The sequence below is a fragment of the Salvelinus alpinus genome, chromosome 6, assembly GCF_045679555.1.
Source record: "Salvelinus alpinus chromosome 6, SLU_Salpinus.1, whole genome shotgun sequence".
NCBI classification, from domain to species: Eukaryota; Metazoa; Chordata; class Actinopteri; order Salmoniformes; family Salmonidae; genus Salvelinus; species Salvelinus alpinus.
The window spans coordinates 13,516,087-13,539,284 of NC_092091.1; the positions used below are offsets into that span (position 1 = coordinate 13,516,087).

General features: G+C 44.9%; 1 protein-coding gene across 2 annotated transcripts in view; it reads left to right on the plus strand.

The window, feature by feature from the left end:
* Window positions 1–23,198, plus strand: part of LOC139578184 (ATP-binding cassette sub-family C member 8-like) — a 152,752-nt gene that overhangs the window by 119,808 nt on the left and 9,746 nt on the right. For both annotated transcript variants that reach the window (XM_071405476.1, XM_071405477.1), the window contains exons 21-36: window positions 1,456–1,536; window positions 1,758–1,895; window positions 3,705–3,830; window positions 4,019–4,115; window positions 5,787–6,031; window positions 8,861–9,027; window positions 9,723–9,792; window positions 9,999–10,156; window positions 10,570–10,662; window positions 10,763–10,865; window positions 11,142–11,255; window positions 11,801–11,921; window positions 17,303–17,433; window positions 17,644–17,722; window positions 17,830–17,938; window positions 18,784–18,887. In XM_071405476.1, coding sequence (XP_071261577.1) covers window positions 1,456–1,536; window positions 1,758–1,895; window positions 3,705–3,830; window positions 4,019–4,115; window positions 5,787–6,031; window positions 8,861–9,027; window positions 9,723–9,792; window positions 9,999–10,156; window positions 10,570–10,662; window positions 10,763–10,865; window positions 11,142–11,255; window positions 11,801–11,921; window positions 17,303–17,433; window positions 17,644–17,722; window positions 17,830–17,938; window positions 18,784–18,887 — 1,936 coding nt within the window. The remainder of the gene's footprint in view (window positions 1–1,455; window positions 1,537–1,757; window positions 1,896–3,704; window positions 3,831–4,018; window positions 4,116–5,786; window positions 6,032–8,860; window positions 9,028–9,722; window positions 9,793–9,998; window positions 10,157–10,569; window positions 10,663–10,762; window positions 10,866–11,141; window positions 11,256–11,800; window positions 11,922–17,302; window positions 17,434–17,643; window positions 17,723–17,829; window positions 17,939–18,783; window positions 18,888–23,198) is intronic.

A 23,198-nucleotide genomic window follows, 5' to 3' on the forward strand; every position in this document is an offset into this window, starting at 1 on the left:
AATAGGTAGTCATAAAAATTACATAATTTAAGGCAATACAATACACATTTCATAAGGCCTTATTTTGAGGGCCAAGTTTTAGCCTAACACAGTGGCCTGCAACTCATATTTTACAGACCACATCCAGTCAACAAGTCATATTATGCTGGCTTGCAAAGGGATGTGTAATTACTATTGGAATCCAGCTAGAGTGAGGATATCCAACATTTGGAATTGTCATTCACCCGCAACCTGCAATCAGAATGACTGCCAGGGTTGGGAAGACTAAGAAATGAGACTACCTTAAACATTTGAACAGAAACAACCATTTCAGTTACAGGTGCAATAAGTCCAAGTAAAATATTGGATTAGTTTAGAAAAATGTATGTTATTTATATTTGAGTAGCATAAGATTAACTAATCAATCAGTGTACATGCAAAAACATAGATTTTGAAACAAACAATTCTAAAAATCAACCTACAATAGAGCATGCTGGGAAATATGATAATGATGGGCGTGGTTTTGGTTCCACTCTGGTTATTAACACCAACAATGGGATAATTTTACACCAGTGTTTCCCAAATTCAGTCCTGACCCCTGTTGTGTGCTATGAAAGGGACACATCTGCAGGCTTCAATACATTTCAATCACTTTTTTAAATTCTGAAGAACTGTAGATGCCACATCAAGAACCCCACACTTAACTCAAAGGTTCTTTATTGGGCAAGAGTTCTCAGAGCTGAGGAAGAACCATTTCAGAACCTTTATTTTTTCAGTGCACACAAGCGCACACACATACATACGCGCGCGCGCGCACACACACACACACACACACACACACACACACACACACACACACACACACACACACACACACACACACACACACACACACACACACACACACACACACACACACACACACACACACACACACACACACACACACACACACACACACACACACACACACACACACTGCCTTCAGAAAATATTCACACCCGTCAAGATTTTCATTTTTTTATGAATTTGTAAATACTTTGAAAAACACAATTCCACTTTGACATTGAGGTATTGGGTGTAGACAGAAAATCTAAATGTGGAATAAATCAAGGGGTATGAATCTATTCTGAAGAAGTCACTGTACACACACACACACACACACACACACACACATACTCACTGTAATGTGGTCTGGGTTACATAACCTCTACTATCATAGATTCACCTTGCAGGCAGACAGACATCTCAACACTCAGTATTGGGTGTGGGTATGTGTCAAAGAGCAAGAGAGAGAGAGGACCGAATGTCTTAAATATTTTGGCGTAAAACGCTCTCAGAGGATAGGTAGTAGATGGACTGAGTAAGTGTGTGCATGTTTTCAGTCTGTTAGCCTTGCTCACTGACACGGTGTTGACCTGATGGAATGAATAATCTCTCCATTCATTCTTTCACATCTCTCCTCCATCTCTACAGGGTATAATTCTGTCAGGAGGGCAACGCCAGCGTATAGGTGTAGCCAGAGCCCTGTACCAACAGACCAATGTGGTCTTACTGGTGAGAGAGACAGCCTGTCTACAGGTCTACACAGTGAACGATAGACTGCATGTGGACAGGGACAACGTACAACAAAACAGAAGTCTCAGTATACTGAGAAATGAAGTGTTTAGATAGCTAATTTCATCTGCTTTTCCAATCAGCTTTATCAAAATAGTCAGAACTCCATTAGTCCTGTTTTTGACCATTTGACCTTTCACTTTTAATCGGTGTTGTTTCAGGATGACCCGTTCTCAGCGCTGGACATTCACCTGAGTGACCACCTGATGCAGGAGGGCATCCTCAAACTGCTGAGAGAAGAGAAGAGGACTGTGGTGCTGGTCACTCACAAACTACAGTACCTACCACATGCTGACTGGGTGAGAGCACAGTGTGTGTGTGTGTGTGTGTGTGTGTGTGTGTGTGTGTGTGTGTGTGTGTGTGTGTGTGTGTGTGTGTGTGTGTGTGTGTGTGTGTGTGTGTGTGTGTGTGTGTGTGTGTGTCTCAGTGGAGGCTCCTCAGAGGAAGGGGAGAGCCATCCTACTCAGTGAATGTCATAAAAATAGTGAAACATGAACAAAGTTATCCTTTTTAGATTAAACTATATTAAATATATTCACGTCATCAAATAATTAAAACACACTGTTTTGCAATGAAGGTCTAAAGTAGCCTCAACAGCACCCTCTAGGGTAGTACCATGGTGTAGCCGGACAACAGCGATTTTCTGTTCTCCTCTGGGTACATTGACTTCAATACAAAACCTAGGAGACTCATGGTTCTCACCCTCTTCCATAGACTTACACAGTAATTATGATGATTTCTGGAGAATGTCCTCCAACCTATCAGAGCTCTTGCAGCATTAACTGACATGTTGTCCATCCAATCACAGGATCAGAGAATGAATCTAGTACTGAAAGCAAAAGCTACAGCTATCTAGCACTGCAGTGCATAACGTGTGGTGAGTAGTTGACTCAAAGAGACAGAAAAACAACAGTTTAACAAATTAATTTCTTTAAAAATTAAGAGATTTTTTTTCTTATTTTTCTTCTTTCACTTATTTAGCTAGTTAATGTAGCTAATGTAGCTAATTTAGCCCACTCAACAACCTGTCTCAAACAGAAAGGAATGCTATTTATGTTAGCTAGCTGGCTAAGGCTCTTCCAAGTCAAGGTGAGCTTTCTGTTTTATTAATTTGTTTCCATTAGAGTATCATGTAGCAGCCTAAACCTATCAATATGACATTGAGCTGGGTGAATGGAACAGGAATGACAGTTAGCCAATATGTTGTAATAGAAATAAGGCCATGCTCATAAAAACATATCGTCCTCCCCTTTCTACTAAGCTAAAATATGGAGTTATTTTAAGATGGGCATATCAAAGATCATTTAATTATTTGATTTTGAATTTTAGGACCCCTGTAAGTATCTTAAAAAATCAAATAAAACATTATTTGATGAAACACTAAATTTGGCCTTACTGCTATTAGCCCATAGAAATGCATTGATAACATATGCATACATGGCGAAACAGATAGTGCCAATTCTTTTTTAAAGGAAGCATGTTTTGAAGTGTCTGTTTTATATCTGAGAGATATAACAAAGCTCAGGATTATATAATAAAACATATAAAAAAGAATTATACCCTTTTTTTTGCACTAAAATACTTCCATATATACTTAAAAAATCTATGTTTTTACTGGTTCCAGGGCTACCCACAGACGGGTCTTGTGAGGCTTGTGGGCGTCCTAGAGCAAAACAACATGCATGTGTTTCTTGAGAGTCTCACCTTCTGAGAGTGGGGTCTTATTAGTGTGTAGCCCAAACTGTTCGGACACTGCAGACCGCCACTAGTGTGTCTGAGGGTTTTTGGTTTTACAATCCTTATGGGGACCAGAAGTCCTCACAAGGATAGTAAAACAAGAAAACTTCCCCACAAGGAAAAAGGCTATTTTAGGCTTAGCGGTTAGGTTTAGGGTTAGGGTTATGGTTAGAATTAGGTTTAGGTTTAGGTTTAGGGGAAATAGGATTTTGAATGGGAATCAATTGTTTGGTCCCCACAAGGGTAGTAAAAAAAATTGTGTAATTGTGTGTGTGTGCGTGCGTACGTCTATAGATAACGTTTTGCTATTAGAAATGAGCCACTAATTAATCCACCTGTTCTTTATCTCTTTCTCTCCGTTCCTCGGTCAGATCATAGCGATGAAGGACAGCACCATTCAGACCGAGGGGACTCTGAAAGACATCCAGAACTCTGATCCTAAGCTGTTTGAACAGTGGAAGACCCTGATGCACCGGCAGGACGGGGAGTTTGAGAAGGTACCAGGCCATGTGTCTAAAGATGGCAATGACAGACAGAGACAAAGTGGTGATATTGTCGCAACTGATGAGGAATAGTAATGTGTTTGTACTGAGCTTGCTCTTTTCCTGCTTTGTTTTAAATTCATCTGGTCAAGTCTATTTGGGCAAACTACTTCAGCTGAAACTCTGATGCCTGTCTGTTCCAGGAGACAGTGGCTGACAGTATGACGGTGTTGGAGCGTAAGAACCTGCGGAGGGCCATGTACTCCAAGGAAGCTGCCAAGACTGAGGAGGAGCACGAAGGTGAGAGGTCAAAGTTCACAAACCTCCCCATGAGACTGAGGGACCCCGGGCTATCAATCACTCTCTGATGGGAACCAGGGGGTTAGCATCATTGCTATTTCCTTTTGTATGCTTTGTTTGTGCAGACTCCAAAATTACAGGAGATATATTTACTGGGTGGTAACATCTTATGAATTTACCCTCTGTGTCTCTAAAATGTGATGCCTCCACAGTTTCCTATCCTTGTGTCAGTCTCTGAACCTACTGTGGAACTAATAATGTGTGTTGATCCTGTTGTGTCTGTCTGTGTTCCCGGAGTAGTACTCATCAATGGCCTTCTTTTCTCATCCTCTTTCTTGATCACCATTCACCACTGATCTGTAAAAGACATGGACTGGTCAAGTCCTGGGGGCAAAGGCTCTACGTCTTTAAGATCTGTTGAAAAGGAAGCGACGGGGGGGATCTGGACCTTGGTTGCCACACTGTCTTCTGGTTTTCATCCTTTCCCTTAAACCAACAACTGGTTTAGGCCCGGGAAACTAGGTGACGAATCAACACCATTACTAGTAGAATAAAGTAGCAGCGGGAAACAGGAACACCAGCACACTGCTGCTCTCTAGGACCTGAGGCCCACACTGGTTTAGAGAGTATTGGGACAAGGCCTGAGTGTGTCTCTCTGCTATGATGTCTTGATAGAAAATTTCTTTAGGCACCGATCTAGGATCAGCTACCTTCCCCCATCATTACCTCCTCCACATTACTGACCCTAGATCAGCATCTAGGCAACTGCATCCCACTCTGAGTCTGGTTGGTTTGTGTGTCTGTCCGTGTTGTTGTGACAGTGTCTTGGTGGTGGTCTGTGCTCTTGATTCTGTGTTCTGCTTTATCACCTGTGTTCTGGTGGCACCCCGGTGTGGACTCGTGAGGTGTCTCCAGCACAGAGTGTTGCTGCTCTTTAAGCTGAAGTAGGGCCGACTGCATGGTTTTACTGAGTGGTGACCAGACGTGACCAGTCGTGACCAGTCGTGACTAGTCTGTAGCATCGTGCTGCAGCTACACTCCTTGGTACTTCCCATGTAGATCCTACCCTATGTCCATGTTGCTCCTATTGGCTTGTAGCTTGAAGACTCCATTCTTTCCAGTTTCCATCCTCTTTCTCTCCCTCTCTCTCCATCCCTCGCTCTTTCTCTCCCTCTCTCCCTGGCGCCCATGCAGTCATCAGGTTTGCTTGCTGATATGATGTATATTTAGATGAGGGGAGGAGCAGTGCTTCACTCACCATGATCAATGTGTTATATCTGCTCTCTGCTGCCCTACTCTAACCTTAACCCAACACCCGACACGAGTATGAGGATTTTGTTTTGCCCATCAGGAAACAAATGACGAATCAATACAGTACTGAAGCCTTGCCTGCTCTGTAGCTACAGCTATATCAGTGGAGGCAGCTGAGGAGAGGACTGCTCATAATAATGTCTGGAACGGCGCGAATGGAATGGCATCAAACCATGTGTTTGATGTATTTGATACCGTTCCACTCATTCCGCTCCAGCCATTACCACGAGCCCGTCCTCCCCAATTAAGGTGCCACCAACCTCCTGTGAGCTATATCTCTTTCTCTTCCCCCTCTCTCTTTCACTGTTTCTCTCTCTCTCTCTACCTATCCCTCTCTCACACGTCTCTCTGTCCTTCCAGAAGAGTCTGTGGAAAGTGAGGAGGATGACAGCCTGTCCCAGGCCATGCGTCACCGCACCACCATCCCCTGGCGCTCCTGTGGGGTCTACCTGTCCTCTGCAGGGCTCCTCCTGCCGCTGCTCCTCCTATCACAGCTCTTCAAACACACCCTCATGGTTGCCATCGACTACTGGCTGGCCCACTGGACCTCCCACGTCATCACTGCCAAGATGGACGCCACCGGGAGAAACTGCACCGTCGCTCAGGTCAGGGGTCAATTTGGTCCTAAACCAAACGGCAATGTGCTTTGAAAAAACGGTGGTTACGTTTTATTATACAGACCACTATTTACAGTACAATGTTGTATTCCCTTATAAAGGTCTACACTGTAAGGTGTACGTACACCTGTGGTATTCGGTGCATGTGACAAATAAAATTTGATTTGATTTGAAATGGTAGTTTACATGATAATTCCTGCTAAGTACAGCATTCATTTCATATATACAGCTGAAATTGGACCATAAGATAATGTTAGAAAACAACACATGTTGAGTGCAGTACGTCTGACCTCAAAGTAATGTTCCCAGACGGAGCCTCCATATGTGTGTGTTGCTCTTGAGCTACACTCAGTCTCATCCGCATAAAGTATCTACAGTCATGGACAAAAGTTTTGAGAATGACACAGATATTAATTTTCACAAAGTCTGCTGCCTCAGTGTCTTTAGATATTTTTGTCAGATGGTACTATGGAATACTGAAGTATAATTACAAGCATTTCATAAGTGTCAAAGGCTTTTATTGACAATGACATGAAGTTGATGCAAAGAGTACATTTTTGCAGTGTTGACCTTTCTTTTTCAAGACCTCTGCAATCTGCCCTGGCATGCTGTCAATTAACTTCTGGGCCACATCCTGACTGATGGCAGCCCATTCTTGCATAATCAATGCTTGGAATTTGTCAGAATGTGTGGGGTTTTGTTTGTCTCTTCAGGATTGACCACAAGCTCTGGGGAGTTTCCTGGCCATGGACCCAAAATATTGATGTTTTGTTCCCCGAGCCACTTAGTTATCACTTTTGCCTTATGGCAAGGTGCTCCATCATGCTGGAAAAGGCATTGTTCATCACCAAACTGTTCCTGGATGGTTGGGAGAAGTTGCTCTCGGAGGATGTGTTGGTACCATTCTTTATTCATGGCTGTGTTCTTAGGCAAAATTGTGAGTGAGCCCACTCCCTTGGCTGAGAAGCAACCCCACACATGAATGGTCTCAGGATGCTTTACTGTTGGCATGACACAGGACTGATGGCAGCGCTCACCTTGTCTTCTCCGGACAAGCTTTTTTCCGAATGCCGCAAACTTTCGGAAAGGGGATTCATCAGAGAAAATGACTTTACCCCAGTCCTCAGCAGTCAAATCCCTGTACCTTTTGCAGAATATCAGTCTGTCCCTGATGTTTTTCCTGGAGAGAAGTGGCTTCTTTGCTGCCCTTCTTGACACCAGGCCATCCTCCAAAAGTCTTCACCTCACTGTGCATGCAGATGCACTCACACCTGCCTGCTGCCATTCCTGAGCAAGCTCTGTACTGGTGGTGCCCAGATCCCGCAGCTGAATCAACTTTAGGAGACGGTCCCGGCGCTTGCTGGACTTTCTTGGGCGCCCTGAAGCCTTCTTCACAACAATTGAACCGCTCTCCTTGAAGTTCATGATGATCTGATAAATGGTTGATTTAGGTGCAATCTTACTGGCAGCAATATCCTTGCCTGTGAAGCCCTTTTTGTGCAAAGCAATGATGACGGCACATGTTTTCTTGCAGGTAACCATGGTTGACAGAGAAGAACAATGATTCCAAGCACCACCCTTCTTTTGAAGCTTCCAGTCTGTTATTCAAACTCAATCAGCATGACAGTGATCTCCAGCCTTGTCCTCGTCAACACTCACACCTGTGTTAACGAGAGAATCACTGACATGATGTCAGCTGGTCCTTTTGTGGCAGGGCTGAAATGCAGTGGGAATGTTTTTTGGGATTCAGTTCATTTGCACGGCAAAGAGGGACTTTGCAATTAATTGCAATTCATCTGATCACTCTTCATAACATTCTGGAGTATATGCAAATTGCCATCATACAAACTGAGGCAGCAGACTTTGTGAAAATTAATATTTGTGTCATTCTCAAAACTTTTGGCCATGACTGTAGATTAAAGGGCAATTTCACCACTTTTCAACCTAATTTTCATTATCTCCTGCACAACACCATGGTCTGCATTTGTGAAAATCTTCAACCTGTGGGGTCAAAGTGTAGAACCCAGTTCCTACATTTGATTATAAAAAGATATAATATTTGGTCACTTAGAAAGTATTTTTCCAAATGCTATTGTAATGTAATTATAGTGATGTAATATCATTATTAGCACTTGAGTATGCACACACATGCACGCGCACACATGCACGCACACATTATACTTGCAGGAGGAGAAGGTAAGCTGTGTCATTAACACATTGGAGCCACGGCAGGTGTGTGGGTTTCCCTGGTGCTACTAAAGGCTGCCTCTTATTAATAGATCATTCCTCTGTGTGTGTGTTTCCTACATTGGGAAGCACATTAAAACCCTCCAACTCCTCTCCTCACAGAGGCCCTTTGAGTTGTCGTTGACCTTGAATTAGAATCCCATTCATTCTGTCCTTTAAAGGAAAAGTTCAGCTGAATAATTAGTTCACCTGAAGGAAACATAGAAGTAATTATTTGACTTGTGAGTCACTTTATTCTCCAGAGAGAGAGAGAGAGAGAGAGAGAGAGAAGAGAGGGGGGGAGAGAAGAGAGGGGGGGAGAGAGAGGGGGGGAGAGAGAGAGGGGGGAGAGAGTCCAAAGTCAGTCAGGCTTGGTGACTCATGCATGTAACAACGTAGTCAGCTAATTACTCATGGTTAGAGTTGACTTTACAGTAGCGCTCAGGGTTACTCTCAGAGGGAACTAAGTATTGGTGTGTGTGTGTGAGAGAAGGGGTGTGATGTTATTTTGGTTTGTGATAAGTTCTCTAATCATGTGACACACACACTGCTCTCTAACCGAGCCTATTTCCCCTGTGTTCCCCTCTGTAGGAGTGTGGGTTCAGCCACTCGTGGTACCTGTCAGTGTTCAGTGTGCTGTGCTGTCTGGGCATCGTTCTGTGTCTGGTCACCTCTGTGGCCGTAGAGTGGACAGGCCTGAGAGTGGCCAAAGAACTACACCACAACCTGCTCAGCAAGATCATACTGGCACCTATGAGGTAAAGGTGTGTGTGCGCATCATGTGAGTGAGTGAGTGAGTGAGAGAGAGAGAGAGAGAGAGAGAGAGAGAGAGAGAGAGAGAGAGAGAGGAGAGAGAGAGAGAGAGAGAGAGAGAGAGAGAGAGAGAGAGAGAGAGAGAGAGAGAGAGAGAGAGAGAGAGAGAGAGAGAGAGAGAGAGAGAGAGAGAGAGAGAGAGAGAGAGAGAGAGAGAGAGAGAGAGAGAGAGAGAGAGAGAGAGAGATGCATTTGTGTGTGTGTGTGTTTATGGTGTGTGTGTGTAACGATCGATCATCCTGGGGAGCGAGGTAAGACACTGTATACATTGTGAACCGCCCCATTACCCAGAGGTCCATCTGCCTTCCACACACTGAAACCACGGCGACGCCAGCGCAGTGCCAGATCACAGACAACTAATGACCGTGTGGTCGGGGCTCTGTACGGAACCATTTTAGATAAGGTGGCAGCCAAGAAGGATAATCACTTTCATTGTCTCCTTGTTTTTAAATTCAATTCCTCAAAACCCTCAGAGGAATAGAATTTGTAACAGAAGCATTGATGATATACCAGCAGCTTCATCCTTCCACTTGAGGTTGTACTTCTGAACAGTAAAAAGCTTAAAAACATGAGAACTTTCAGGGACAATAAAGTAAGATATAAAACGACGGTGTAGTTGATCTGTGTGGTTGTCTTTCAGGCTGTTTGAGACCACTCCCCTGGGCAACATCCTCAACAGGTTCTCCTCTGACACCAACACTATAGACCAGGTATTGTAACACCACCCTCTCTGTGTGTTAACACTAGAAGTAGCCTCAACCATACTGACTTGGAACTTTCAAATTCTATGAATCTCAAATAGACTTTGCTTATTTTTCTTCGTGGTTTTCAAAGTAGCTACAGCCTGTGAACCCTTCGGTTGCTTTTCCTGGTAGATGGTAGTAATGTACTGTTTCACTGGTGGCTGTGTCCCCAGCACATCCCTGCCACCCTGGAGTGTCTGAGTCGCTCCACCCTGCTGTGTGTGTCGGCGCTGGGGGTTATCTCCTATGTGACCCCTGTGTTCCTCATTGCCCTGGTGCCCCTGGCCATCGCCTGCTACTTCATACAGAAGTACTTCCGGGTTGCCTCCAGGTGAGCGCTTGGTTTGGGATATTTAAAAATATATATCTCTGTCACTTGTTTTGCTTCAGTTTATCAGTTTATTCAAAGGGCAGTGTTCTCATCTGGGCTAGTTACAGTATGTCTCCCCTTTTTCTCTGTCTGTCCATTTCTATATCTTGTATCTCTCTCTCTCGCTCTCGCTACTCTCTCTTTCCCTTTCTCCCCGTCTCTTCCCCCGTCTCTCTTTCTCTCTCTCTCGCTCAACCTATTCTCCCCCCCTCCCTCTCTTTCTCTCTCGCTCTACCTATTTTCTCCCTCCCTCTCTCCCCCCCCACCTCTCTCTCTCTCCCTACTCTCTCTTTCCCTTTCTCCCCGTCTCTCCCCCCCTCTCTCTTTCTCTCTCTCTCTACCTATTCTCCCCCCCTCTCTCTCTCTCTGGTCAGGGACCTCCAGCAGTTGGAGGATAGTACCCAGCTCCCTCTCCTGTCCCACTTCTCAGAGACAGTGGAGGGCCTCACCACCATCCGGGCATTCAGGTAAAGATTTTCTAAACAACATCCATTTTGATCGGGACCAGCGAGGCGGTTGTGTGTCTCTCCACTTACACATATTACTCTGTGATTGTCTCTCCTCCAGGTACGAGTCCAGGTTCACACAGAGGTTATTGGAGTATACTGATGCCAACAACATCTCCTCTCTCTTCCTTACAGCAGCCAATCGCTGGCTAGAGGTCCGCATGGTAATGAGGTCTACTCTATAATGCATTCTGCTCTACTAAACTCTTGTCTGTGTGGTATATCTAAGGCATGGTTCATGTTGATCAAGTTATTACGTCTGCTCTCATTCTATTGGGTGACTGCTCCCTCTATGGGAATTTTGAATATGACAGGATTCTATGGATTTATACTGAGCATTTTGTTGTATTTCTATTGGACTATATAGTTTGAACTGTTTGTTTTCTCTCCAAACGTGTATAGGTTTGTGTGTGGTGACTATGTATACTGTTCCTCTACAGGAGTATGTAGGAGCCTGTGTTGTTCTGATAGCAGCCGTGGCCTCCATCAGCAACTCTCTGTACAACCACCTCTCCACTGGCCTGGTGGGACTAGGACTCACCTACGCACTCATGGTGAGGACCGCTCTGGGGTGTGTGTGTGTGTGTGTGTGTCTAAGGTCAAAGATCTAATGTAGACACACATTTCTCGCTGAAAGACTGAGGCTGAGTTGCGTGACTACCTGTCCACATGGCTCCGCCCACATGGCACGCCCACTTGTGTTTCTTCTCCATGATGAGTCTGGATTTGATCTCCCCGACGACTTACAGAATGGAACACATTCTGACCGTTCTGATTGGTCCCAGAAACCGATGGGTTGTAGGCCAAAGCCGGCCTACATGATGACGTCATCAACTTTGATACTCTGATTGGTTAGATTTGTTAGAGAAGATCCAATCGATGATGAATTTGAAATCCGCACAAACGATTTCTAGGATGTCAGTTTCAGACTGAATTTACTGAACAATCAATAGAGCAGCTGAATTCAGGATGAGTTGTCAGGCAAGAGGTTGAGGCTCTAAACCAGTCAAACCTCTCTCCTCCTTCCTGTTACAGTACCTGTCTGTCTATACATGTCTATAATGATGTTGTCTCATCTGTCTGTGTCTCTGTGTCCCAGGTATCTAACTACCTGAACTGGATGGTGCGTAACCTGGCAGACATGGAGGTTCAGCTGGGTTCAGTCAAGAGGATCAACGGCCTGCTGAAGACTGAGCCTGAGAACTACGAGGGACTGATGGGTTAGTACAGTACCACCTCTTAGCTCCAGACCTAACTCTAACCCTAGTACAGTACCACCTCTTAGCTCCAGACCTAACTCTAACCCTAGTACAGTACCACCTCTTAGCTCCAGACCTAACTCTAACCCTAGTACAGTACCACCTCTTAGCTCCAGACCTAACTCTAACCCTAGTACAGTACCACCTCTTAGCTCCAGACCTAACTCTAACCCTAGTACAGTACCACCTCTTAGCGCCAGACCTAACTCTAACCCTAGTACAGTACCACCTCTTAGCTCCAGACCTAACTCTAACCCTAGTACAGTACCACCTCTTAGCTCCAGACCTAACTCTAACCCTAGTACAGTACCACCTCTTAGCTCCAGACCTAACTCTAACCCTAGTACAGTACCACCTCTTAGCTCCAGACCTAACTCTAACCCTAGTACAGTACCACCTCTTAGCTCCAGACCTAACTCTAACCCTAGTACAGTACCACCTCTTAGCGCCAGACCTAACTCTAACCCTAGTACAGTACCACCTCTTAGCTCCAGACCTAACTCTAACCCTAGTACAGTACCACCTCTTAGCTCCAGACCTAACTCTAACCCTAGTACAGTACCACCTCTTAGCTCCAGACCTAACTCTAACCCTAGTACAGTACCACCTCTTAGCTCCAGACCTAACTCTAACCCTAGTACAGTACCACCTCTTAGCTCCAGACCTAACTCTAACCCTAGTACAGTACCACCTCTTAGCGCCAGACCTAACTCTAACCCTAGTACAGTACCACCTCTTAGCTCCAGACCTAACTCTAACCCTAGTACAGTACCACCTCTTAGCTCCAGACCTAACTCTAACCCTAGTACAGTACCACCTCTTAGCTCCAGACCTAACTCTAACCCTAGTACAGTACCACCTCTTAGCTCCAGACCTAACTCTAACCCTAGTACAGTACCACCTCTTAGCTCCAGACCTAACTCTAACCCTAGTACAGTACCACCTCTTAGCTCCAGACCTAACTCTAACCCTAGTACAGTACCACCTCTTAGCTCCAGACCTAACTCTAACCCTAGTACAGTACCACCTCTTAGCTCCAGACCTAACTCTAACCCTAGTACAGTACCACCTCTTAGCTCCAGACCTAACTCTAACCCTAGTACAGTACCACCTCTTAGCTCCAGACCTAACTCTAACCCTAGTACAGTACCACCTCTTAGCTCCAGACCTAACTCTAACCCTAGTACAGTACCACCTCTTAGCTCCAGACCTAACTCTAACCCTAGTACAGTACCACCTCTTAGCTCCAGACCTAACTCTAACCCTAGTACAGTACCACCTCTTAGCTCCAGACCTAACTCTAACCCTAGTACAGTACCACCTCTTAGCTCCAGACCTAACTCTAACCCTAGTACAGTACCACCTCTTAGCTCCAGACCTAACTCTAACCCTAGTACAGTACCACCTCTTAGCTCCAGACCTAACTCTAACCCTAGTACAGTACCACCTCTTAGCTCCAGACCTAACTCTAACCCTAGTACAGTACTACCTCTTAGCTCCAGACCTAACTCTAACCCTAGTACAGTACCACCTCTTAGCTCCAGACCTAACTCTAACCCTAGTACAGTACTACCTCTTAGCTCCAGACCTAACTCTAACCCTAGTACAGTACCACCTCTTAGCTCCAGACCTAACTCTAACCCTAGTACAGTACCACCTCTTAGCTCCAGACCTAACTCTAACCCTAGTACAGTACTACCTCTTAGCTCCAGACCTAACTCTAACCCTAGTACAGTACCACCTCTTAGCTCCAGACCTAACTCTAACCCTAGTACAGTACTACCTCTTAGCTCCAGACCTAACTCTAACCCTAGTACAGTACCACCTCTTAGCTCCAGACCTAACTCTAACCCTAGTACAGTACTACCTCTTAGCGCCAGACCTAACTCTAACCCTAGTACAGTACCACCTCTTAGCTCCAGACCTAACTCTAACCCTAGTACAGTACCACCTCTTAGCTCCAGACCTAACTCTACCCTAGTACAGTACCACCTCCTAGCGCCAGACCTAACTCTAACCCTAGTACAGTACTACCTCTTAGCTCCAGACCTAACTCTAACCCTAGTACAGTACTACCTCTTAGCTCCAGACCTAACTCTAACCCTAGTACAGTACTACCTCTTAGCGCCAGACCTAACTCTAACCCTAGTACAGTACCACCTCTTAGCTCCAGACCTAACTCTACCCTAGTACAGTACCAACTCCTAGCGCCAGACCTAACTCTAACCCTAGTACAGTACCACCTCTTAGCGCCAGACCTAACTCTAACCCTAGTACAGTACCACCTCTTAGCTCCAGACCTAACTCTAACCCTAGTACAGTACCACCTCCTAGCACCAGACCTAACTCTAACCCTAGTACAGTACTACCTCTTAGCGCCAGACCTAACTCTAACCCTAGTACAGTACTACCTCTTAGCTCCAGACCTAACTCTAACCCTAGTACAGTACCACCTCTTAGCGCCAGACCTAACTCTAACCCTAGTACAGTACCACCTCTTAGCTCCAGACCTAACTCTAACCCTAGTACAGTACCACCTCCTAGCGCCAGACCTAACTCTAACCCTAGTACAGTACCACCTCTTAGCTCCAGACCTAACTCTAACCCTAGTACAGTACCACCTCCTAGCGCCAGACCTAACTCTAACCCTAGTACAGTACTACCTCTTAGCTCCAGACCTAACTCTAACCCTAGTACAGTACCACCTCTTAGCTCCAGACCTAACTCTAACCCTAGTACAGTACTACCTCTTAGCTCCAGACCTAACTCTAACCCTAGTACAGTACCACCTCTTAGCTCCAGACCTAACTCTACCCTAGTACAGTACCAACTCCTAGCGCCAGACCTAACTCTAACCCTAGTACAGTACCACCTCTTAGCGCCAGACCTAACTCTAACCCTAGTACAGTACCACCTCTTAGCTCCAGACCTAACTCTAACCCTAGTACAGTACCACCTCCTAGCACCAGACCTAACTCTAACCCTAGTACAGTACTACCTCTTAGCGCCAGACCTAACTCTAACCCTAGTACAGTACTACCTCTTAGCTCCAGACCTAACTCTAACCCTAGTACAGTACCACCTCTTAGCGCCAGACCTAACTCTAACCCTAGTACAGTACCACCTCTTAGCTCCAGACCTAACTCTAACCCTAGTACAGTACCACCTCCTAGCGCCAGACCTAACTCTAACCCTAGTACAGTACCACCTCTTAGCTCCAGACCTAACTCTAACCCTAGTACAGTACCACCTCCTAGCGCCAGACCTAACTCTAACCCTAGTACAGTACTACCTCTTAGCTCCAGACCTAACTCTAACCCTAGTACAGTACCACCTCTTAGCTCCAGACCTAACTCTAACCCTAGTACAGTACTACCTCTTAGCTCCAGACCTAACTCTAACCCTAGTACAGTACCACCTCTTAGCTCCAGACCTAACTCTAACCCTAGTACAGTACCACCTCTTAGCTCCAGACCTAACTCTAACCCTAGTACAGTACCACCTCTTAGCTCCAGACCTAACTCTACCCTAGTACAGTACCACCTCCTAGCGCCAGACCTAACTCTAACCCTAGTACAGTACCACCTCCTAGCGCCAGACCTAACTCTAACTTTAGTACAGTACTACCTCTTAGCTCCAGACCTAACTCTAACCCTAGTACAGTACCACCTCCTAGCGCCAGACCTAACTCTAACCCTAGTACAGTACCACCTCTTAGCTCCAGACCTAACTCTAACCCTAGTACAGTACTACCTCCTAGCACCAGACCTAACTCTAACCTTAGTACAGTACCACCTCTTAGCTCCAGACCTAACTCTAACCCTAGTACAGTACCACCTCCTAGCGCCAGACCTAACTCTAACCCTAGTACAGTACCACCTCTTAGCTCCAGACCTAACTCTAACCCTAGTACAGTACTACCTCCTAGCACCAGACCTAACTCTAACCTTAGTACAGTACCACCTCTTAGCTCCAGACCTAACTCTAACCCTAGTACAGTACCACCTCCTAGCGCCAGACCTAACTCTAACCCTAGTACAGTACCACCTCTTAGCTCCAGACCTAACTCTAACCCTAGTACAGTACTACCTCCTAGCACTAGACCTAACTCTAACCTTAGTACAGTACCACCTCTTAGCTCCAGACCTAACTCTAACCCTAGTACAGTACCACCTCCTAGCGCCAGATCTAAGTCTACCCTAGTACAGTACTACCTCTTAGCACAACTTAACACAACCTTAACCTTAACCAAAAATACAACCCTAACCCTAGCCACAACCCCACCCTAACCCTAGCTCCAGCCCAAACCGGGTAGTTCTGGCTCAATTTAACGACTGCCTATGTCTCGGGCAAACTAGGATGGTTCAAGTCCTAAGTAATGAAGTTAAAGCTGGAATCCTTAGTGGTGAAAAAGCCACATCCGTTTGCGATATTATGCCAACAAAAAACTGCAAACAACAAACACCGTTTTTCCCCCTCTGACATCATCGCACGCTTGATAGAAGAGCAGAATATGTACTGCAATGTTTTTAACATGCTGCACAACGCCCCTCAGCTCTGCTACAAAAACAATAATGGTGACCAGCGGCACTGTTTCCCCCTACTGCGGATTCCATCTTTAAGGCTTATTCCCAAACTGGCTTGAAACTTATGAAGGACAGTGGAACATGGGACATTCCAGTATTACTTGTCGCCACAGTGCAGTTCTCTCTATTCCGATTTTTCCCCCTCTCACCCGTCTCTCCCTCTCTCTGTCCCTCTCACCTGTCTCTCCCTCTCTCTGTCCATCTCACCTGTCTCTCCCTCTCTCTGTCCATCTCACCTGTCTCTCCCTCTCTCTGTCCGTCTCACCTGTCTCTCCCTCTCACTGTCCCTCTCTCCGGTCTCTCCCTCTCACCGGTCTCTCCCTCTCTCTGTCCATCTCACCTGTCTCTCCCTCTCACTGTCCGTCTCACCTGTCTCTCCCTCTCTCTGTCCGTCTCACCTGTCTCTCCCTGTCCGTCTCACCTGTCTCTCCCTCTCTCTGTCCATCTCACCTGTCTCTCCCTCTCTCTGTCCGTCTCACCTGTCTCTCCCTGTCCGTCTCACCTGTCTCTCCATGTCCGTCTCACCTGTCTCTCCCTCTCTCTGTCCGTCTCACCTGTCTCTCCCTCTCTCTGTCCGTCTCACCTGTCTCTCCCTCTCTCTGTCCCTCTTACCTGTCTCTCCCTCTCTCTGTCTGTCTCACCTGTCTCTCCGTCTCTCCCTGTCCGTCTCACCTGTCTCTCCCTGCCCGTCTCACCTGTCTCTCCGGCCCTCCATGTCCTTCTCACTTGTTTCTCCCTCTCATTCCCTCCCTCTAGCTGCATCTCAGGTGCCGGATGGCTGGCCACGGCAAGGAGAGATTCAGATCCAGAACCTGAGTGTGCGTTATGACACCACCCTGAAACCTGTCCTCAAACAAGTCAACGCACACATCAGCCCTGGACAGAAGGTAATACAGTCACACAGAATGAATGGGGGAGTGGGAGAAAATAAATAAATAAAGGGAATTAACTGTAGCCAATGAAAGACAGCGTAGAACAGTTTTGTGATAGTGATGATGATGATGATGATGATGATGATGATGACGACGGTGAGTATGATGACGATGATGATGAAGATGATGTGCCATCAAACAAACTTGTCTTCCTGTGGCTTCCAGGTGGGGATCTGTGGTAGGACAGGAAGTGGGAAGTCTTCTTTCTCCTTGGCCTTCTTCCGCATGGTCGACATGTTCGAGGGTAAACACTGCCAACTGTTACTATGACGATACTACAACTAAAGTTTTTATTGGACGTAGGTTTATTGACAGGGTCATTTTAACATAGCTGGTCTTCTCTCCAAACAGGGCGTATCATCATAGATGACATTGACATCGCCAAGCTGCCTCTGCAGACTCTGAGGTCTAGATTCTCCATCATCCTCCAGGACCCCATCTTATTCAGCGGAACCATCCGGTAAGAGAACCCCCACACTACGGTTTCATCTAGATCAGTGTTTTTCACTCCTGGTTCTGGAGGAGCAACAGTGTCTTCAGCATGGCTAGCACCATTACACATGATTCCATCAATCAACTCATCAGCAAAACCTGTATTAGCTGATTCAGGTGTTCTAGGGCTGGGCTGGCACAAAAGCCTGTAGTACCAAGAGTGAAGAACATTGAGACAGCATACAGGAAGTTAAGCCAAAAGTATTGAGGTATTGAGAGTGATGCAGTGTTGCGCTCCCAGCAGCAGCCACGCCACACTGCCTAGTGTGACTTGTTTTGTGAGGGGAAAAGAGAGACAGAAGCTACTTGTAACTGGGTCAGTTGGCCGACTGTTGAAACATCAGAGAGTGTCATCTTGGGAGGTGTCTGATAACCAGACGCATCTCTGGAAAAACTCAACACGAGTAATTTATTTTTGGACCGCTCCAAAGCATTTTCATGTTGTAGATGCACCCAGAACAAGCCCAACAGAAACAGAAAACAGAAATAGAAAAGTAATATAAGAAAGAATACTATGAATTGGATGAAACAATAGAAAACGTCCTGGCGAGTACAGTAAATAATGCATACTCCTTTCACACGGTACATGAGTGGGATTTCAAGTAGTAGGTTAGCCTGTCTCAAAACCTACTGCTATATGTTATTAAACAGTACTATGCGGTTTTAACCAATCAACATTCGGGATTAGAACAACCTGTTGTATAAACTGGATTGTATTAGATTGTTCTACTGGTCCAGTCCGATGACCCTGTTGTAAGGTGTGTGTGTGTGTGTGTGTGTGTGTGTGTGTGTGTGTGTGTGTGTGTTTATCAGGTTTAACCTGGACCCAGAAATGAAGGCTACAGACGATATGCTGTGGGAGGCTCTGGAGATCGCTCAGCTCAAACCTGTAGTCAAGACTTTACCAGGAGGACTGGGTAAGGAGTGTGTGTGTGTGTGTGTGTGTGTGTGTGTGTGTGTGTGTGTGTGTGTGTGTGTGTGTGTGTGTGTGTGTGTGTGTGTGTGTGTGTGTGTGTGTGTGTGTGTGTGTGTGTGTGTGTGTGTGTGTGTGTGTGTGTGTGTGTGTGTGTGCGCGCGCATTCATGCTCTGAAGTTCTAGCTTGTTTAGGTTGGTGGAATTATTTTTATTTATTCAGTTAAGAACACATTTTTATTTACAATGACGGCCTACCAAAAGGCAAAAGGCCTCCTGCGGGGACGGGGGCTGGGATTAAAAATAAATTAAATAAAAATATAGGACAACACATCACAACAAGAGAGACAACACTACATAAAGAGAGACCTAAGTCAACAACATAGCATGGCAGCAGCACAACATGGTAGCAGCACAAAACAGGGTACCAACATTATTGGGCACAGACATCAGCACAAAGGGCAAGATGGTAGAGACAATACATCACTTAAAGCAGCCACAACTCTCAGTAAGAGTGTCCATGATTGAGTCTTTGAATGAAGAGATCGAGATAAAACTGTCCAGAGTGTTTGTTGCAGCTCGTTCCAGTCACTAGCTGCAGCGAACTGATAAGACGAGCGACCCAGGGATGTGTGCGCTTTGGGGACCTTTAACAGTATGTGACTGTCAGAACGGGTGTTGTATGTGGAGGATGAGGGCTGCAGTAGATATCTCAGATAGGGCGGAGTGAGGCCTAAGAGGATTTTATAAATAAGCATCAATCAATTCTACATTGACTGAGGATGAAGGGTCACCATTATGTAGAATATAATAAACTACATTCAATCGGACTTCAATATGTGAATGAATGCAACAGGCCCTGTGCATCTCTGGAGGAATCTAGTCAAGATAGCGAGCCTTACATCACCTCTCAGTATCAACATGTGTCTTGCTATCTATCACTAGAATCAACATGTGTCTATCACTAGAATCAACATGTGTCTATCACTAGAATCAACATGTGTCTATCTTGCACCGTTATACAATTATTCAGAGGCTAGATGCAAATAGCTAATCCTGGCAACCAGTGTTCTAGCAGGGAGTTGAGTCAAGTAGACCAGGGATGTCAAGAAGGAACGCAGGCATGTACTATGTGTCGTGAAAATAACTACCAATAGACCTACCAAATTTTGAACGTATAGTCAATCAAATAATGACTCTGTAAAACAAGGAATGCATTTACTCAATTCAACTAATAGGATTTATTAGTCATGAAATAATTAACTCAAACAATTAGTGTACATGAAATACATTATGTAAAAATGTATCACTAGCCACTTTAAACAATGCCACTTAATATAATGTTTACATACCCTACATTACTCATCTCATATGTATATGTATATACTGTACTCTATATCATCTACTGCATCTTGCCATCTTTATGTAATACATGTATCACTAGCCACTTTAAACTATGCCACTTTATGTTTATATACCCTACATTACTCATCTCATATGTATATACTGTACTCTATACCATCTACTGCATCTTGCCTATGCCGTTCTGTACCATCACTCATTCATATATCTTTATGTACATATTCTTTATCCCTTTACACTTGTGTGTATAAGGTAGTAGTTGTGGAATTGTTAGGTTAGATTACTTGTTGGTTATTACTGCATTGTCGGAACTAGAAGCACAAGCATTTCGCTACACTCGCATTAACATCTGCTAACCATGTGTATGTGACTAATAAAATTTGATTTGATTTGATTTACAGAATACCCAGAGTAAAATACTATCAACTAAATAAGACTTAACGTGGTTACGTGTCTTCAATTCAGAATAATCGAAGAGAAAAAAAATTGACCAAATTCAAACAGGAACTCACGCCCAGCCTGAATGAACATTTCTTAGTACTTTGCTCGTGAAAACACAAAAGACAAGAACACATTGTTGGATCTAATCATCACAATTCTTATCTAAATGATAGGCGTGCACCCATGTGTCGCTCCTCTTTGAACTGACCGCCGTCCGGCAGACAGAATAACCCTGTAACAATAAGTCCATAGCACTTACAGTACAATAAGATGGCGCCGTACTGGCTGGTTGTCGTTTTGAAAGCTCCAACCTAACTTTGGTATTTTGTGATTATTTTGTACTTTATTTTCCCGAGATGTATCCTCTATCATTTATTACAATCGACAAGTACTTTTGAACATCAGATTGGCAGTTACCTCAATTCCAGCTTCAACTTATCTGCCCTGATATCGACTTAAAGTATATACACCCCATGGCTATTCAAATCAATGGATTTCAGGGAAATCGAGGGGGGGAGAGGTTTGCCTCTTCATCAACAACAGGTGTACTGATTCGAGCAGTGCAAGTGTCGACCCATTGTTAACCTGTCTTGGAATACCTGATGGTCAAATGCCGACCCTTCTACCTCCCGAGGGAGTTTTCATGACTGTTGTATAAATTCCACCTCAGGACAAGAAAAATAACAAGCTGGTACTTAACGAACTGTACGAGGCCATAAACAAGCAGGAAAACGTACATCCAAAAGCTGGTTCTGGTTGCCGGCAATTTTAATTCCATGTCATTAATGACACGCGATGCTCAATATCCATCAACACGTCTCCCTCGCCACTAACGGCGATAAAGTCCTAGACCACTGTTATTCTACCCACAAGCAAGCATACAAGGCCCTCCCTCGTCTGCCATTCAGCAAATCAGAGCATGACGCCGTACCCCTGCTTCCTGTTTACAAGCAGAAGCTCAAACAGGAATTACCCTTGACTTGCTCCATTGAGAAATGGTCTCCAGAATCAGAGATTATCCTAGAGGACTGCTTTACCAGCGCTGATTAGAATATGTTTCAGGACTCTGCCAATAACGATTCCTCTCTACCAGACGAACACAATGCATTTTATGCATGCTTTGACCAACATCGTGCCGGGTCTGAGATCCGAGGTGACGTGAGTAAAGTCTTTAATCAGGTCAATACCTGCATGGCCGCGGGACTCAACGGTATTCCAGGGCCTTTCTCAGAGCATGCTCAGAACAGCTGGCAAGTATATTCAGTCATTTTCAATCTCTTCTTGGCCCAGTTGTTAGGCGGAGCGACACAGGGGAACACAAGAGCAAACAGATGAGGAAACAGGGATGAATGAACCAAAATATGTATTGTTAAACAGAGAGATATGGAGTGCCGATCCGGGGAAGCTCAGATGAGTTGCAGAAAAACCAGATGTGGAGAATGAGGTCGCAAAGACAGAGCGGTAACTGCAATGAGAGGATAAACGGTGTCAGGCAGGGAAACAGGCACAGCAGTGTAACAGGATCTTGAATAATCATAAATGGCTAGAATCATAAACTGACTGAGCAGAGATTACGATCTGGCAGAGTGGAAGTGGCAGGACTGAGTATTTGTAGAGGTCTTGATTATGGAACGAGTTGCAGCTGGTAGGGATCTGCTCTGACTCCAGCACACCTGTCTTCAATCACACAGAGAGGGAGAGAGAGAGAGTGTACAGGGGGAGTAACTGCAGGTCAAGAAGACACCAGATGAACACCAGAGGGTGTAGCAGGAGCAGATGTGACACCAGTCTGTAATCCTTTACATGCTTTAAGGTGAATCACCATCATCCCTGTTCCCAAGGGGGTGGGGGGCTCCACATTTATACTGACTCGACACACACCCACTCATATACAATCATCATATACACTGCTGCTACTCTGTTTATTATATATCCTGATACCTAGTCACCTTAACATTATACATATCTACCTCTATCACTCCACATTGTAAATATGGTACTTGAACTGACCCTATATATAGCTTTCTTATTTATCGTGTTTTTCTTATTTTTATATCTTGTGTGTTTTTGTTCTACCTTGTTATTTTTAGTACTACATTGTTATTGATTACTGCATTGTTCTAAGTTTTAATGTCACATGTACAGTTGAAGTCAGAAGTTTACATCCACTTATGTTGGAGTCATTTAAACTCGTTTTTCAACCCCTCCACAAATGGCTTGTTAACAAACTATAGTTTTGGCAAGTCGGTTAGGACATCTACTTTGTGCATGACACAAGTAATTTTTCCAACAATTGTTTACAGACAGATTATTTCACTTATAATTCACTGTATCACAATTCCAGTGGGTCAGAAGTTTACATACACTAAGTTGACTGTCTTTAAACAGCTTGGAAAATTCCAGAAAAGGATGTCATGGCTTTAGAAGCTTCTGATAGGCTAATTAACATCATTTGAGTCAATTGGAGGTGTACCTGTGGATGTATTTCAAGGCCTACCTTCACACTCAGTGC